We start from the raw sequence: 19,618 nt of genomic DNA, 5'->3' as shown, positions 1-19,618 counted from the left end.
CACTGAGAAAGAAAAGTTAGAATCATGCAATCTTAGTGCTATTTTATGCAAAAGAACTTATTGAATAGCTTTAAATAAAGTTTATCTAAACGGGTAACACCAGTGACAGTAACAATTTTTCAGAGGTGTCAAGTAACGAAGTACAAATACTTCGTTACCTTACTTAAGTAGAAATTTCGGGTATCTATACTTTACTGGAGTAATTATTTTTCAGCCGACTTTTTACTTCTACTCCTTACATTTTCACGCAATTATCTGTACTTTCTACTCCTTACATTTTAAAAATAGCCTCGTTACTCCTATTTCATTTCGGCTTGTTTTCATTCCGGCTTGAGAAAAAAAAAAACTATCCAGATAAATCGTGCCATCCGGATAGACTGAAATTGATTGTGGTTGGATGAGAAGTATAAACATATACCATTCTGACATCCTATTGGTTTGTACGCGATCCATCGCACCTGCACGTCACAAGTCACGTCACACTCCAGCAAGGTGGACAGTGTTACTCAAAAAAGAGTATTTCTTAAAAGTTATTTCTTCACTACTGGCTCATTTGGGCTATCAAACGGGTGCTTTCTCTTCGTCCTCCGCAAATTAAGATAGATAGTTCAGTAGAGAGAACGTTTGAATAAATTAGTGTATACACCGGTTTTTAAACTTTTTTTTTAGTTTACGCGCCTCTTTTTATTTGACCCATAGTCATATACAACCATGTAGCTAAACAAGTCAAAACGAGTTAATTTAAAAATAAACTGAAGGTAAACCTGCGTTGCTCTCATGGTGGTTATATCTCTCTCTTTCGGTGAAGTGGAGCAGTGCTCTTGCTGAATGGCACGGATTGCACTACGGACTATTGTACCATATATATATATATATATATATATATATATATATATATATATATATATATATATATATATATATATATAACGAATAAGCTGCGATGTCACGTTTCCAGTGCTTTTTTGTGTGTGCGTGAGGCGCGGGCGCGATCAAACATCTGTCTTTGCAGGGGACTTGCCTCATCGTCATGGCAACAGTTCGTGAACAGGTCAGATTGTTGCCGTTTGTTGGATGCTCAGACGACCAAACCAACGCCGATTAAACATGTTCAGTCGGGTAAAAACAGACTCCGACCAACGCCAACAGGGTTATCACACCTATCCAACAAACTCCAACAGACGAGTTTGTTGGCGTTTGTCGGTGCGGTGTGCACTGAAACAGCTGAAAACTACCCGCATTTGGCGGGTTGGTGGGTGTTAATGTCAAGCCCTGATTGTTACTAAGCCTGCCCGGGTACACCAAAACTTTTCTTGTCCGTTGCCCTCACAGATTCCTGCAGTTAAGCTTGGATGTACTTTTACATTCCAATAAAGGTCATTGATGACATGCCTCTGAACTGAAGTATGACTTGTTGCACCATTATACTTATAGGCAACTAGTCATCATATCTTTCACTCCACGAAACACGTTAATGCTCAGTTAGTAAACATATATCGTGCTTTAATGTATTTGCATTGTACTAAAATGCGTTCATTTTCAATGGGGATATATGCGGCTGAAGCAGTTAGCCTAGTGCATCCCAATTTTTTTAACATTAACATTTTAATATAACATTATAGTCATTATGGCCTTTTAGAAAAATGTTTTTTGACAAGGTGGAGTGCACAATAGGCCCCTGTGGCGCGGCCTAAGCTTTTGTCCTTAGTGGCATTTTTTCCCCCTACATTACTTTTACTTTTCTACTTTAAGTAGTTTTGAAACCAGTACTTTTATACTTTTACTTGAGTAAAAAGCTTGAGTTGATACTTCAACTTCTACAGAAGTATTTTTAAACCCTAGTATCTATACTTCTACTTGAGTAATGAATGTGAATACTTTTGACACCAGTGCAATTTTTCATTAAAAATGCATTTTACAAAATGGCTGCTGCAAGGTATCAATCCACATGTTGTCAGTCACACTGTAAAAAAATTTTTTTTGAAAAATTTTGGAAACTGACAATTAAATATTGACTCAACAAATTGCTTTCAAATAATTATCCCCAAACAAAAAGATGCGTTGGGGTAATGGTAGCTTATGGTCTAAAGGTAAAATTAAAAAAATAGATTCACTGAACATATTAAATTGTGTTCAGCCAATTCATCAAGTAAAAGTGAAATATCTGTGTTTGCCGAACAAGCCTTGCGGAGGAAAAAACGCATGCGCATGCCAGACAGGCGCATGCACCTGAGAGAAACCGTTGGTATAGTGGATTCAAATGTATCTGCGCGGGAGAGTGAGGAGACTGAGGAGACTGAGGAGTCGATGCTGAAGTACGACGACAGAAGTTCAGACATCATTTGCAAAAAGATTTTTCTTCATTTAAGTTATGGTGAGTACTGAAATATGTATTTATTAAGTCTTGTTTACGTTAAACCGAGTGTAGGTCTCAATGTTTCAGCATAAAACCGTAAAACATGGGCATTAATGTTACACTACCGCGGCCATTACACTAGCATTGGGTAAGGTTAAACGAATTAACGACTCTCCGAATGTTTTACTTGAGGACATAGTATATTGTAATGTCTGAAAAATGACAGACAAGGGAAGCTCTATTTCCGAACTTTTAATCAGAACGAAGACAGTCTATGAGATGAACACTGTTCCGGCCCTCCGAACTATGCTCCGAACTTTGTTAAAGGATTAGTTCACTTTTAAATATACTTTTCCTGATAAATTTACTCACCCCCATGTCATCCAAGATGTTCATGTCTTTCTTTCGTCAGTCGAAAAGAAATGAAGGTTTTTGAGGAAAACATTCCAGGATTTTTCTCCATATAGTGCATTTCAGTGGCTACCAACAGGTTGAAGGTCAAAATTACAGTTTCAGTGCAGCTTCAAGAGCTTTAAACGATACCAGATGAGTAATAAGGGTCTAATCTAGTGAATCGATCGGTCATTTTCGAAAAAAATACAACCGTTTATGCTTTATAAACAAAATATTCCCTTGAACGTACTTTCCGCTTCCGCATTCTTCATAACGCTTACGCTGAATGTCCTACGCCTTCCCTATTCAACTTACGGAAAAAAACTAAACTGGCGCCGCATTCGTTCAGAATGATTAGACCCTTATTACTCATCTGGTATCGTTTAAAGCCCTTGAAGCTGCACTGAAACTGCAGTTTGGACCTTCAGTCTCTTGGTAGCCATTGAAATGCACTATATGGAGAAAAATCCTGGAATGTTTTCCTCAAAAACCTTCATTTCTTTTCGACTGACGAAATGATATATTCACTAAATCAAGTAATTTAATCCATTTGTATTCTAGTTTTTTTTTTTTATAATTCCTAGCAATAAAGTAGGCCACACCAGTGACTTCAACTAAAAGCTTCATATGAAAGTATGATTTTCTAATTAAAATTTCTGATAACTGAAAAGAGATAATGGACTTTCCATTGGCCTTTCTTCATTGATCTTCAGGAAATAGGAAGAAGGAAGTCAAGTGATGTCATCAGTGTGATTATTTATTTCAAAATAAGAGATTTTTGTTAAAGGTAACACCAGTGACACAACACCAGGGGACCACTACATTCATTATATATTTATATATTTATTTGGCATTTGTTTTTTTTTTTTATGTCATTTACATTATATATTTGATAGTTATGCATACATTATTGTATTTAAAATGGTAGAAAAACCTGTTTGTGACCTCAAAATAAAGCCCTTTCCCTCTGTACATGACTGTGGGGACGAGCACTTCTGTGGCGCTTGGAATTTTTATAATTAATTAAAAAACAAATATTGCAAATATTTCAAATAACATATTGTTTCATATTAAAATATAAGAAAATTGTAATCCTAAAGTGTTTTTCAAGTGTAATATTTCTGTAAAGTCTAGGGACACAAAAGTGGACGTTTCCGTAGTCTCTCGTTTGGTATCCGTTATTGTGAACAAAGTAATATTACAGTGACAAAACATTGTTATTTTCAGCAATTTAAACACTCTAATAAAGGCCAATTCACACCGCACCGACAACAGCCAACAAACGTGTGTGTTGGAGTTTGTTGGATCGGTGTGAAACCCCTGTTGGCGTTTGTTGGCGTTGGTCGGAGTCGGTTTTCACCCGACTGAACATGTTTAATCGGCGTTTGTCGGGTCGTGGAATGTCTGCGCGGTGTGAACAGTTTTCCAACAAACGGCAACAAACTCTGACGTAATCTGACCTGGCTACGAACCGTTGCCATGACGATGAGACAAGTCCCCTGCAAAGACAGCTGTTTGATCGCGCCCGCGCCTCACGCACACGCACACACAACAAAGTACTGGGAACGTGACATCGCAGCTTGTTCGTTATAAAAAACAAAATACAGTTAAAAAAATAAAAATATACAAAAGGTACAATAGTCCTTAGTGCAATCCGTGCCATTCAGCTAGAGCAGCTGCTCCACTTCACCGAAAGAGAGAGGTAACGTTAACCACTATGAGAGCAACGCAGGTTTACCTTCAATTTCGTTTTTAATAATTCGTTTCGGCTTGTTTAGCTACATGGTTGTATATGCTTATGGGTCTCGTTAATGAAAAGGGTCGCGCTAAAAAAAAAAAAGTTTAAAAAACGGTGTATAGCCTACCAACCAATAGGTTGCGATCAGATCGATGGCTACAGCGCTTCGGATTTCAGGTTAGTATTTTTGTTTTGCCTCAATACTTTAATACAATGAAAATATATATGATACTATATTATTAATTTAATAAACTTGCCTGACAATATTGTTAACATGGTTGTGGAATTTTCCCAGTCAGACGTCACTTGTTTGTTGGTGTTTGTTGGGGCGGTGTGAACATGACAGTTTTTTCTCATAGAATTCTAAATCCAACGGCCAACTTGTTCGTTGGCGTTTGTCGGTGCATAGAGTCTATTGGCCTTAACACAGTCGACTGGAACGTCGTGTTTTGTTTATGCTTGAACAGCCTGTTTCACACAGAGCGCGCTCCATCTGTGTTGCCATGGTCACTCATTATAAGCGTTTGTTGTTGTTCTTGTTTAAACTCGTCTCATAAAGCAAACAGGTTTATGGAGTTATTAAAGTGGGAAGACATAAATCGCAATAATTTGGTCTTATTTTCAGCATAAAACATTCATCGCGCATACAGAAGAATGAAGGTTAAAAAACGTAATTAACAACTAGTTGAGTTCCGTACTGCATTGAATTTCTGTAAATGCGGTTGTCACTACCTGTATTTTGCGCGAGTTAATTCGGTTGTAGTAGGATGCGGTTGTCACTCCAGTATTTCTGAACTGTGTGTGTAGGCTACAGAACGAGATGAAGCACTAAAAGGTGAACTGACAACCGAATTTAGCTGCAGTGTGTACGTGGCCATTGTGTAATAGCGAAGTACATTTACGTGTATTTTAGCTAGCTATTCCACTGCAATTTAGCCATAACTATCAGTAGTATAACACGTTACCAAAACAGCTGTCTGTTTTATTAGTTCATTTTTCAGTAGTGTCTGTAATTATCAATGACAAAATTATTCACATCGGTGTTTGTTTTATTCCTAAATTAATCTGACTTTTGAACGAATTGACTGAATGAACGATTTAAGTGGCTCACCCATTAAAACAGCGAATCGCTGACGCCTACTGGCGGTTTCAATATTTAACATAATTTCTTGATTTTTAGAATCGCTGTTATGTTAGAATTTGATGAATGATTATACATACATTTCATAAAGTTATGAGATATAGATAAATAGATAGATAGAAATGAAGAAATAAATTATCCAATAACACTACACATAAAACATTATTATTATTATTATTATTATTTAATTAAAAAAAAACAAAAAACCCCAATGTTCAAACCAAATCTACGCCCTTGGGTGCATAAACTGCCAAGACTAGTCTTACAAGTCCTACAAGTCATCACATTTTTTCTTTAAGCATTCATAACTAAGTTGTTTTTTTGTTTTGTTTTTGTTTTTTAGATTGCCCTAATTTGATACCAAAATTTAGGTAAACTGCCCTTTGACTAACTGCTAGTGGGTCATGCTAGATCTTAAGAAACTGTCTTAACATAATGGCTAAAAGGGAATAAAATGACATTAAAAATATGCACTTTGCCTTATACATTTATATACAATTTTAACACAATCTTGAAAAGTTTATGTCCGTGTTATCTGTCAGCTATTGGTTTATTAGCAAAAAATAATTGATAACCACATGGAGGCGCTAAGAGGCTGTTTTACACTGAAGCTGTGACTCCAGTGATGACGCTGCAATTACATTTTAGAAACACTAATGATTTTTTAGAAAAAAAACAAAAAAAAACATAAAATCACCCTGAGCTTCGGTTAGGGTGAGTCATATTTGACTCATATTTTCATAATATAGTTATATGTGACACATTTTATATTAAAATATCAGTATCTGTTATATGCTTTTTCGTTTCTGCGCTGTTTATTTAATGATCTGTAGCCTGCATTATTTTTCATGCCATGCAAGTCAGCTAAGGTTTGTTGTACCACATTGCCGACATTCCAGTTCTGAACTCTTTGTCAGGCAGGTCTGTCTTGTTGGGAAAATAATATCTAAACACATTGCTCATCTAGCAAATCTCATAATGGCCAAACCTCATTGACCAGGCCTATGAATATATACATATTTATTTACTGATATATTAATCAAGGAAATCATAATAGCATGTCTGAAATGTATTTCAAATCACTGAATAATAACCCCATGAACTATGTTATGTATTAAATTAAAAAATACCACCAACAAATGACACTCTGTGCCTTCTATCCCAATTCTAAGGGTCTAATTTAGCCTACCTTTTCACTTTAAATTAAAAACAATATTTACTTAGTGTGTCCACAAATCTCATTAACAAACAGACAAAAACCCTTGATTTTCAACATAATTTAATTGTTTTTCCAGAAAACATTTAAATGAACCTCAAAACTGTTTTGACTGACTAAGGCTCGGTTTCACAGACAGGGCTTATGCCTTAGTTCAGTTAGGGCATTTAAGTATAGCTTTAATAAACATGCCTTAGAAAAAAACATTACTGATGTGCATCTTGAGACAAAACAATGGCAAGTTCATTTCAGTTAAAACAGCTCAAACATGAATTTTAGTCTGGGACTTAAAGGGTTAGTTCACCCAAAAATGAAAATAATGTAATTTATTACTCACCCTCATGTCGTTCCACACCCGTAAGACCTTCGTTCATCATCGGAACACAAATTAAGATATTGTTGATGAAATACGATGGCTCAGTAAGGCCTCCATAGACAGCAATGCCATTCAAACTCTCAAGGTCCATTAAGGTACTAAAAAAATATTTGAAACAGTTCATGTGAGTTCAGTGGTTCTATCTTAATATTATAACGAGACAAGAAAACTTTTTGTGCGCCAAAATAACGACTTTTCAACAATATCTATATAGGGCCGATTTCAAAATGCTGCTTTATGCAGCTTCTGAGCTTTATGAATCTTTTGTTTCAAATTAGTTATTCAGATCTCCTATCAAACGGCTAAACTGCTGAAATCATGTGACTTTGGCGCTCCGATTCACTGATTCGATTCGTAAAGCTCTGAAGCAGTGTTTTGAAATCGGCCCATATAGATATTGTCAAAGTCTTTATTTTGTTTTTTTGGCACACAAAAAATATTCTTGTCGCGTTATAATATTAAGATAGAACCACTGAACTCACATGAACTGTTTCAAATATGTTTTTAGTACCTTAATGGACCTTGAGAGTTTGAATGGCATTGCTGCCTATGGAGGCCTCACATCGGATTAAATCAACAATATCTTAATTTGTGCTCTGAAAATGAACGAAGGTCTTACGGGTGTAGAACGACATGAAGGTGAGTAATTAATGACATTATTTTCATTTTTGGGTGAACTAACCCTTTAAGCCTTGTCTGTGAACCCGGGGGTTAATCTGACAAAATGAAGAATAGCATAAAGCAATTCATTACTTGAGATGAAATTTTGTGCCATCTATTGTTAAGAGATATAATTACCCCGAGGGGCATCTTTACTCCATTTTACCTTCAAAACAATATGCTCAGTTTGTCACTGTTAGTCATGACCAAAGGAACAGACGACTACTAAACATGTTTTAGGCCTATTTCTTTTAATTCGCAGTATTTTCACAAAAGATGTCAATTAATTATTTTGTAGCCCAAGTTGTGTGCAACTGAATCTGCTTTATAGCATAAGTAAACCCCTTTAGTATAAAGCAGCTCTCTGTGACAAGAGAAACTGTCTGCTTTTGCATTCTGACCCAAGGGCTTTGAAACTGTCATCTAGCAAACAGTATAAAGTAAGTGTCATAGCGTGAGAGAGAAGCCAGACAGACCGCGCAAGCAGAAGTGAGGGTGAGTGTATAAACATGGGAAAGACAAAGAGGCACACAGTTGGGAGAGAGAGGAGTGCTGAGAATGAGACAGAGGCATGAGTAAAGCGCATGTGAGTAGGCGGAGCCTCTCACACAGACGCGGTGGAAGCATGTGAATGAGGCGGCCTGTGTCATATGCAGTGACGTCACGATACCCATCTAAATCCCGCCCCCTTCCTGCCATCTCTCTTTTACAGAAGTGCTGAATCAGTCAGAGCTGGATCAGTCTGGCTGGGAGTTTCCTGGCTAGACCACACAAGGTACATTAAATATTTGTTACAGGCACACATAAGCACTTAACACTGAAACTTTATTGGAATGTCATAAAGAACAGAATTTAGGCCATAAAAATCTCTTTAAAGTCACCATGAAATCAAAATGGACAATTTATTTATTTTTTATTCATTTTTTAATTCATGTGCCCTCGAAATCTTTAATCAAAATAACTTCCCCTCCCTCTTGCAGTGACATCTCTTTTCTTCTCTGACGACATGTTACAGTAAGGGCCGTACAACCTGTCACTGACATTAGATCGCAGCAATGATCCAATGAATCCCCAAAGGACAAAATCAAGTTCTGCCCTACATTTTTTTTCTTGTTTGAAAAGCTGTATACCTCACAATAGGGAAGAAAATACTATCACAACTTCCTTTTCGTGATGCTTTTTCATATGATGCAGGAAGGTGGTTGACTCCTTGTGTAACATTCAATGAGTCAAACAGGTTTCTCGTATCTGTCACAATCCCCTTTCTACATGTAATCTGTCTGACTGATTGAATGAACTTCCTGTGTAATCTACCCTGAGGAACGCAGGCAGCTTTGTGAGCCACACCCAGACACAAGTTAAAGAGTGGTTTTACTCTGTACTGTTAACTGATTAGCATCTTCCTGACTACGCCTCAAGGAACAAAAGCTTGATACACACAAAACACACCAGGGAACAGCACGAGAACGTTCCGAGAAAGTGAGAACATGTAAGTTTGGAGCTTCCTGTGAACTGAGAATTGTGTCAGATTGGAGCGTTTGCTTGAGCGTGGGGGTTTTGTTAGGTTGAGAGGCAAAGCTGGACTAGGGTTAAAATTCAGCCCTAGGCAAATCCAGCTCATCCAGCCCATGAGTCCCTCAGTAAATGTTTTTGCTGGGGTTAGGGCCTTAAATTGGAGTAAATAAAAGAATAAATAGGACAGGAACAAATAATCATAGATATTATTGGATTTACAGCTTATGCAGTTAACAAACTTAATATAGCATTTTTGTCACATTGAAATGCACTTGACTGTAAAGCACTGATTGGAGCTAGGATGCCGAAAAGTAAATTTACTGCGGTTAAATGCTGTCATCATTTACTCACCCTCATGTCATCCCAAACCTGTATGACTTTCTCTTTTCTGTGAAATACAAAAGATAATATTTTTAAGAATGTTTGTAACAAAACCATTATGGTTAGGCTACCCTTGACTTCTATTGTATGGACAAAAAAAAGAAAGATTTTATGTTCCACAGAAAGAAAGTCATTCAGGATTGGAATGACATTAGTAAATGATGACATTGAATTCGCTTTAAAAACAATAATGTTGTATGACACTGATGTCTCTCTTTCATCAGGATCTCATTGAATTAAATTAAAATGAATTAGAACTATTAAAAAGTTCATTAAACATATTTAAAGAGAAGAAAAAGCTTTGTCCTTAATTCATAAGATCCAGGTTTTAAATCTGTTTTGTTAAATGGTCCTTTAATTGCCATAATGAAATTTACCATAGTTCTTACTAGTTCATGATATGAATCCAGAGTTTAACTGTAGTTCTATTTAAAAGGTTAGTTCACCCAAAAATGAAAATTATGTTTTGAATTACTCACCCTCATGTTGTTTCAAACCTGTAAGACTTTAGTTCATTTTCGGAACACAAATTTTTAATGAAATCTGAGCTATTTCTGTCCCTCCATTGACAGCTACACAACTAGCACTTTAACGCTTCAAAATTTTCATAAAAAGATTGTAAAACGAATCCATATATATTGAGTGGTTTAGACAAAATTTTCTGAAGAGACACAATCACTGTATATGCTGAACAGATTTAATTTAGGCTTTTATTCACATATAAACATTCATCAACTCACACATCAGTTGTGGCAAACGGAAGCTCAAGCACGTTTGCTCGACGCATGCGAGAACCAGTGAGGTTCATTCTTCAGTCCAGCAGGTTCAGTTGAGCTTCTGTTTAGGTTTTCTGATCAATGTTTGTATGTGAATAAAATCCTAAATTCAATCTGTTCATCATATAAAGCGAGCAATGGAGGGACAGAAATCGCTCCGATTTTATGTCTTCCAAAGATGAATAAAAGTCTTACAGGTTTGGAATAACATAGCCTAAATGATGACAGAATTTTCTTTTCTTTACACTGTCACAGGTAAAAGTTAATGCTAATAATAGCAAATTTTTTTAATAAATAATTTTCTGCCAAAACACCATATTTCTTCTGAGTTAGTAGCTGCAAGGTAAATTATTATAATGTTGATGCTGGATTGACAGTCTTGTAGCCTAATTGTGTGTAGTTTAAGTGCCTTATTGGCGTTTTCCAACTTACCTTGTCGTGTATCTACATGGTTGCAGCTGTTTTCAGCTAAATTTACCACAGAACATGTAATGTTCTTCTTTCACACGACAGAAGCAGCGCTGTGCGGGTGAGACTGATCCTGATCTGCTTTTGCGCTGCGGGTAGCACCATTTTGTCACTTATTTGAAATATTTGCCTTCTTGCAGTTTTTTAAAATGGGTAGGAGGAGGCCTATATAGCTTCTGCCAGTCAGTACATGATGGGACAGTCCTTGGCAAAATAAAATAAAATAAAATAAAATACTTGTACTGGAGGATGAGAGGGTCTGTGAACTCACTGGCACTGCCCTAGTTCAGTGCATCTGTCTTAATCTGGTTAGGCTTTGTTGACAGGCCAGCCATTCTCATTGTACAGTCTCATTCATTCTCATCAAAAAACAAAAACAAAAAAAACCCCTAAAACCTAAAGTTTGCTACCTTAAAATTCTCATTACACTTTCTATCATTAATTAGTGATTGAGAAATTCAGTATGAAACACTGGAAACATAAAATTGAGCATAAATGACAAATTATTTTGACAAGTTAACATACATACATTTCTTGTTTATATATATATATATATATATATATATATATATATATATATATATATATATATATATATATATATATATATAGTGATGGAAATATTTTATGTCAACATGAAATGTACAGAAAATGCAGACTAAGGATGCTTAGGTCAAAGACCAGTCATATGATTAGCTTAGATCATTACAAACCAATCACCAGAACAAATCACAGTGAAGAAGACATTGATTTTTACTCAACTGTAAGACTTAAATGTGCATGTATCTTTCTATTCATTGAGACTCACTCTGTTGTTGTGACGAGTGACCTCCCGGCCGTAAATAAAACTTCATTTCTACAAAGAGCAACTTGGAAGTCGTGTCAGGTATATGCTGCGCAGCTGAGAAATAGAATATCCTACGCTCAAAAGACAACAAAAGTAACAGCCAAGTGTGATTGAGGTAGTGATAGTAGCTTCTTGACGGGACGCTGTCACCATACTTCAGGGAAGTATTGGATTTTATTGTAAGTATTCAGGAATTCAGGGAATTACCTCAAGATACTGTAGTATTGTATTAACAACCAGGAGTTGTTTAAATTGTCAGTGGTGAAGTCAGATTTGTATTAAAAATTTCCACGACAATATATACGAAATCTTATTGAACAAAGGTCAATGTACTCCAATCTCCTTCTCCACTATTTTGTCCTCCTCCTTAAAACTTTTTCCAAAGCATAAATTTTCCTTGTAATGACCATAATGCCCATTCACGTTTCATTCCTTCCAGCACAAGCTGCGTAATTTGTTTTCATGAAACTCTTTCTTTAAGCTCCTCTGCCTCATGGTCATGAGCCTTGCCCTCTTCTCTTCAGCTAAACTCATGACTGAGAAACCAATTTACATCCTCTGACTTGCACAAGGATTAACGTGGGAAGCAAATGCAGAACTCCGTGTGAGAACCCATCTGCTCCCCTGCTGAACAATTCCGACATCCTGCTTTTAATTCAGCTACACAAGTCATTTATTTTGCCCGTGATACAAAGTTCTAATCCACACTGTTTTTCTGATCACTCACTTTCCTGTTTAACATTGCCTTAATATACACTCAGAATAACACTTTGTACCCTCGGCCATTGTGCCCCTCCTCCTGACGCCTGTCTACACACAGTGGCGTAGTCATCTGCCCTCAACATCTGTCACCACCCGTCACTGTGATGTCATCCACCCAGACCGGCTTAACGCTCAGCCCCTCTCTGTACAAATACTGAGAGTCATGCACAGATGCTGACTAGTCAGAGTCTGACAATAACACAAAATGACTGGATGGTGTCAGACAGTGATACAAAAAGATTTCTTTTAAAAGGCACAGATATGTACTTTGAAAACAAGAAAGGAAAAGTATATCTGAAAACCCTGCATTTTTGAATGAGGGTCCACACCACCTGTTTTCACTCTTTAAGAGGGTGACACACACCTCTCCAGCTGTTACTAGGTCAGGCAAGGATTGTCAAATCTGCTTTGGTTGCGAATACAGAAGTGCTAAAGGTTGTCAGGACAGCTGCCGTGAAAACAGGATGCCTTTGCGTCAGCAGGGGGACAGGTGTGCAAAACAAATGACATCTGAAAAACCTCATTCTCATGTCAAGGAATCTACAGTTTGGGGCCTCTGCTTTCAAATATGAAGCATGTTATTCAGTATAAGAATGCATAAAAAATACTCAAAAACAATTACCTGCATGGTGTTGAGGAATTATCCCCAAAATACAACAGTTGAACACAACAGCATGACAGCATATTTTCTCTCTGTATATTTTTATTTACAATACTTTTTAATGCCAGGTAAAAGGATTAAATGCAATACATAAATATGAACATAGTAATGTTTTTTTTTCTTACAAATTTGCATATAACTAAAGGCTGAAATTCAACATACTCTCAACAGATACATCTTTTTTTTTAAGGAAACCTCACTCCCTACAGAAGAAAAGACGTTTATATACACAACACATGCACTCGGACTCGCTTAGATAAACATATGCAGACACACAAAAATGCATTGTGGATGCATTTCAAAACAAAAAGAACAATGTTTCACAGACTCAGGTCTGACTTTATGCCTATACTATTGCGGTGTTGCAAATTCACTGTCTAAGGAGGTTTAGCTCATCTCACTTTGACAACAGGAAGAAGGGCTTGTGCGCAAATTTCCCCACCGTGCGCACAAATACACTCACACGGAAACTGACTGCACCACCTCACAGTCTTATTAAAAAAGTCTACGTAATTTTCACACAAAATTAAAAAAAATAAAAATAAAACTCATATAAACTCCCAGACCATTGGTACTCTAAAGCGCAGTTGTGACAGATTCGAGGTTATTGTTTCTAGAATGTGGGAACAGAGTTGTCTACAACAGATGGAAAAAAAAAAAAAAAAAAATGACTTCTGATGAATCTCAATCTTTCATTCTAAAACAAAGAAAAGGTATGATATCACAGTAGCAAGTTCACATTCTAAAATAATGGTAAATAAATGGCCTTGACGACTGGGCGGCCCCACATTCCAATAGATTTTGTTAGAACAGACTGTAATGACACACTGCAGTTTAGCAGACCAGCACATGCGGCACACACCATCAGGTAGAGCTTTGACACATCTCTTGAAAATCCAGCGTCTTTCATGATAAGACAAAGGCTAAACACCAATTACTCAGAAACTACACGGCCACGTTTTGGCACAGAGTATCTGCCACTCCCATTGCGTGAGGGCGGGAACAAGCAAAAAAACAAAACAATAATAACAGCTAAAATTTCCTGAAAGGTGTCCTATGCTTTAGAAAAAAAGAGAATAACTAGCATAAAACACCACAGAGAGGAGAGGAAAAAACAAAACGGAAAGAAATTAATACCTATTAGAAAACCAAAATCTGTCAGATCGTTCATGCATGAGCCTCAGACGGTACAGTTCTCTCGTTTTCTTCTTAAGGTGATCGAAAAACACAAGTTCGTTTTTCAAGTTGTCCATTTTATCCACCAGTGTTCTTGGAGAAAGAGGGAAAAGCTTATATTCTCTGGATCTTATCGGCCACTACTACTGGATTCTCCTTACGGATCTTAGCAGCGGCTTCCGCCTTGTAATCGTATGTGCAGTTGTGCTTGTCTGAGTACCGGTGAATTCCACAGAACAGATTACCACATCGACAGTCAAAACCTGTAAAACGAGAAAAAATAAGAGCTCCATTCATAGACACGCATGTATATCAAACTAATAACAGAATGAGCAATCCACAAGCCTCACCTGTTAGGCCGACTCGCTTACGGCAGGTAAAGCATCTATTTTTCTTAGGTTTGATGGAGTCTGGGCTCTTACCCTCGTCGCTGCCCTGAGCCACAGCGATGGGGGAGTAGGAGGAGGTGGGCTGTGTTATAACTGTGGGAAGAATAGAGACAAGAATGATTGAAATGAAGCTGTTTCAATGTGGTATGGGTGGATTCTAGAAGCAGTTTGTGGGGTTTAAAAGAAAATTAGTATGGTCGCAATTTTATAGGGCTGTTTCCTAAAATAAGCTCTGCCGCAAACCCTAAAGTCCCAATTTCTGTCAGAATGAAGTTATTAACACTGCATGAACTTAAGACTATAATCACTAAACAACTCGCATTAAAACTGGAGCAGGCCCAAAGATGGTTTTGTTTGTTCTTGGGTCTGGGCTGACAACAGGAGTACATATCTAAAGAATGGGTATGTATGATCCCAAAATACTTCTGGCAATTTATAGCAGTGAAATTCGTCTTAGTATAAGGAGGAACTGACAAAATAGAGCTTATTGTCTGAAGGCCCAACTACACAGTACTTCCTTTGACATTGTAAACAGAGTCTTATAAACAAACACTCCTTGTGCACCTGAATGGTGATAAAGGACAGATTGTAATAAAACCAATAGGAGAAGTCATCTTGCTCACTGCTGTTGCTGCAAAAATTTGAATATATATTTAGACACAGCCGTTTTGGCCTTTCAACAGTCGCCAGACATTTTTGAAAAATTCCATTACAGAGATTATAAGTTGTGTTCAAAATTTATATAATAAGCTTGTACATCATGAATCCATTTTCCAAACCATGGTTTTTGTCTTATCCTGAATCACTATGGTACACCTATAATAAGTGTTTATATTTGGAATATTTTAGACCGGTCTACAATGTTCTTCCACAAGATGTATGCAGTTTTGTTTATTAACCGCTAGAGCTCCAAAAGTTATGAACTGCTGCTTTAATTCAGTTGTCTTTGCAAGAAATCTCTTTTAATATATATATTTTTTTATATTAAGTATAAATGGCTCACTTTATTTTTCAGAAAGTGAGTCCATCACAAGGGGATCATCATGTTTGGTGGTCACTGACATGACAAAGTTTCAAACACCAAGTGTTAGTCTAAACAAGGAGCTTTGGAGCTACTTCAGAATATATTTTTATCATATTTAATTGCAATTACCTGGTTCAACAGCCTCCGCTTTAGGAGACAGGGCCCTTTCCTCTCTAGAAATACTCATTTCGGTCATCTGTTGTGTCACCGGTAAGGAGGTTGAAGGAATACTACTGCAAAAACAAACAGGTGGGGTTTCAGTACCTGGCTTTTCTTGTAGGACAGGAGATCATTCAAATGTCAAGCAGCTGAATGTAAAATGCATTTTCTCATTCTGAGGTTTAACAACAAACAAACATGTGAAGTACTCACTCTCTCATGGTATCTGCACTGGGTGCAGGTGAGGGCTCTGCTTTGTTTATGCTGGCTTCTAGTCTCTGTATAGCGGAGGCCTCTGCTGAGGGGCTGCCAGCTGGTCCAACAGAACACAAAGACACAAATCACAAACAGTTCACAGGTGCAGCTGTGCTACAGTGTACAAAAGGCCTGTGACACAAAGCAGTGCTGCCTACAAAACAAGTGCAGCTTATTACAGTTTCTTAGGGAAGACCCAACATTGAGCAAGAGATTAGAAAAAATTAAATAAGCTCTAAAACAACTCAGCTATCACTGGGGGCAGGTGGGTCTGAAACATCTTACAAGCAGTAACTATGGTAGTCTGTTATTGCTGTAACAACTTTAATGTCATCGTCTCCAAGAGGTGAAATGAATGAAAGCCCTGATAACATAGTATAACCACGTTGTTTGTGTGGTCTGTAACCATAGAGAGAGCTTTCCAGGAGGCTAGACAAACAGGTTAATGTTTCAGTGTGACTTACCCAGGGGGCTCATGGGACTACGATCACTGCTTTGCTGTCTGTTCAGGTGCTCCTTATAGCACACCGAGCACATGCCATTGGTCCTTGGGTTGCCATAGAAACCACAGCCTGTGGTACACAGTATAGGCACAGGACTCTGGTTTGTCTCTTGGGCCATTGCTAATATATCACAAAAGAAAATGGAGACAGAACAGAAGTGGTTTTGTTAATAATGACAGCATTGTGTTTGGCTAAAATGCACATGCAATGAGTAGATGATTGTTTTCAAGGTGCACTCAGCAAGTTTTTGTTTTATGACTAGCTGTTAAACTGTTTGTTTTTATTATTTTATATTTGTATTATACATATGTACACATGTATAATTTAGTTAATAACAAACAAGTAAAGATTACAACAACAAAAAAACAATATTAACGTACTAAATAAAATATGCTGTGAAGAATGAAAAGTTATCTTCCTTTTTCCCAAAAGCAAATTACATACTGTTTGTAGTAACAACTCTGACTGGTCATGTGACTTCAACATGGCAGCACCCATGAGGGGGACCCATTTCATGTCGAATAAAAGAGCTTTTTCTAGAAAACTGTCCTTATCTTGTGTAAATGTACGTCATTTAATGACATTTCACAAAATTACGACTCATTTCTTCATGTTTAAAAGTTTTAATGAGCACCAAAGTCACCCTGTGTACCTTTTAAAGCTGAAGGTTTAAACTGCTCTAGTCTCTAAGCGTGAATAACGTTATACTGGAAGTACCGCTATAATTAAAAGGCCTTGTTTTTATCTCAGCCAAAAATAAAGCCACAAGCTCCTCAACCACCCTCATCAGGACAGAGTAATTACAGTGGAGTCAACCGGCGACTGACTGGACTAATACTGAGCATCTATTCCTAACCACATCTAAACTGAACTCGCTTCTAATCCGTCTGTATTCCTAAATAAAGTCTACACGTAAAACAGCACGACACTCTCCCACCTAACCATGACTAAACAAACGAGTGGGTGTTAAGCGTGATATGCAATTTCAGGAGGCAATAAAGGTAAGACATTAATGTAATCTCTTATTGTTAAGCAAAAGAAGCACAAAAAGCTGTTAGGACGGTGTTCACGTGTTCAACCATGGCAGTCAAGGCACCGACACCAGCTGACAGACACTGATCAATATCCGCTCACGGACACTCAGTGCTGTCGATTAAAAACTTTAAACCACCACTTAACCGAGAATTACAGGCCATTTAACAGTCTACATCTCGGGGCAGCCGTGTCTGTAATGTAAAAGAGTGGCTGTGTCTCAAAACCTGGCGAGCTTACCATCTAGACAGCATTTTGGTTGATCAAGCGCGTGGCTATCTAGGTAGGCAGCTTACTTCTGTTGAATCCCACAGACAAACTAAACTGGGTGGATTGGAGAGGACAAAAGGAACCAGAAAGGCAGGTAAAAGCCCAAAATAGCAAGACATCAAATATCATGTCATCCAAACACAAACACCGCGACTATGGAGCTGCACTTGCTTTGTTTAATCTTCCTTCTTTGTCCTTTTGCTTCAGAATTTCCTCCCCAGACAGACAATCTGCCCTTTAAACAAGCCCGAAACATAAAGCTAACTGGCTTAGCCAGCTGTTTGTCTGAGTGACTGGTATCATAGAGCACGAAAACGCGAAAAAACTAAACGAGATTTCTTTGAATTTATAAGGGCACAGTCGAACAATAAACAGCCCACCACACAATAAAGATAATCAGTTGGATTGTGCGTCTATTTCAAAACCTACTAATGAAATTCTTATTTAAAAAATAAGAACAGACAGTCGCAATTCGACTTATTGATCGATGTACAAGGTGAAAAAAGTTGGCGATTGTCCGTGTCTGTGTTTTATGAACAGGCGAGTCACGTTCTGTGGCTTGTGATGTTCATGAAGGTGCTGCTGACAACTTGGGACACTTTGTTATTTTAGGGATCCACTCGTAGAACGAAAAAAGCTCGATACCTCGAACAATCCTGCCGTTTATAGATCCAAACGAGCGGTTTAACTCGGCGTGCTACACATCCTGAATCGGTAATCGTTAATCGCTCCCTTTTTCGGGGTCAGCCAGTCTTTCCGTGATCACAGCGACAAAACCTCTCTCGGTTATCGCCTGAATAAAATTCAAACAAACGTTGCGGTGCTTACCTTGGTGGATTTTAAAATCTAATCGGTCGATGAACCTCGGTTAAAGAACAGGGACTCTTCGAAAATGAGTTTGTCTTCCTCCCGAGGCTTTGTGTCGGTGATGTAAATAAGTCAATTCCTCTCCTGTCCTCTCCCCTCCCGACCGAGCTCTCTCTTCTTTCACTCTGTTTGTTTCCTTCTTTAGTAAAGGGGAGTGGCTGATAGCGTCATTACAGAGAGACGTGTATTCATTGGCCACTCGACGTTTGGGGGCGGGGCGTGGACGTCAAAGAGGGGCACAATCCTCTTTAAGGTTTGCCACCTCCGCCGATGACGAAATCTGCTTCCTGATGAGTCTCCCATGGCTGACAAAACACCGACAAAGTCAACAGGCTCATGAAATGAATTTAATAGGCATTTGTTGTGTTATACTTTATATATTTTCATTTTTATTAGGTACTTTCGACGTTTATCAGTCACCAATTTGTGTTATCTGCCTCAACCTGTTGTATCACACGCTCTTTGTGTTGTTGGCACTACAACATTTGGCATGTTTACATTCTGATGCCATCTTAACACTGCAAAGGCGGCACAGGAACTGCATCTCAAGTGGTGCATTTACAGACTGTTTAATGTTGCACAGAGGTGTCAGAAACGCATTCAGAATTACAATTAACAATGAATTACAGGACAACAATTATGTTTTAAGTCCT

General features: G+C 37.7%; 1 protein-coding gene and 1 long non-coding RNA gene across 2 annotated transcripts; one reads left to right on the top strand and one right to left on the bottom strand.

Annotated features, from left to right (window-relative positions):
• The first annotated feature begins 1,978 nt into the window (after window positions 1-1,978).
• LOC125266678 lies at window positions 1,979-9,000 on the top strand. The gene is made up of 3 exons (XR_007184536.1): window positions 1,979-2,374; window positions 8,593-8,655; window positions 8,861-9,000. It is a non-coding gene; the product is annotated as an uncharacterized LOC125266678 (long non-coding RNA).
• A 4,314-nt stretch (window positions 9,001-13,314) lies between these two features.
• zfand5a (zinc finger, AN1-type domain 5a) lies at window positions 13,315-19,105 on the bottom strand. Its single transcript, XM_048187556.1, has 6 exons — window positions 18,927-19,105; window positions 16,758-16,916; window positions 16,252-16,351; window positions 16,009-16,112; window positions 14,817-14,948; window positions 13,315-14,729 (listed from the first exon to the last, which is right to left on the bottom strand). Exons 2-6 carry the CDS (start codon window positions 16,912-16,914, stop codon window positions 14,581-14,583), a joined length of 642 nt encoding a protein of 213 aa, XP_048043513.1. The 5' UTR covers window positions 16,915-16,916; window positions 18,927-19,105; the 3' UTR covers window positions 13,315-14,580.
• Window positions 19,106-19,618: the final 513 nt, after the last annotated feature.

Source organism: Megalobrama amblycephala, linkage group LG4 (genome assembly GCF_018812025.1).
Source record: "Megalobrama amblycephala isolate DHTTF-2021 linkage group LG4, ASM1881202v1, whole genome shotgun sequence".
In the NCBI taxonomy this organism is placed as follows: domain Eukaryota; kingdom Metazoa; phylum Chordata; class Actinopteri; order Cypriniformes; family Xenocyprididae; genus Megalobrama; species Megalobrama amblycephala.
Note: the sequence above shows the minus strand (reverse complement) of the source record. Positions and strands in the feature narration are given on the sequence as shown.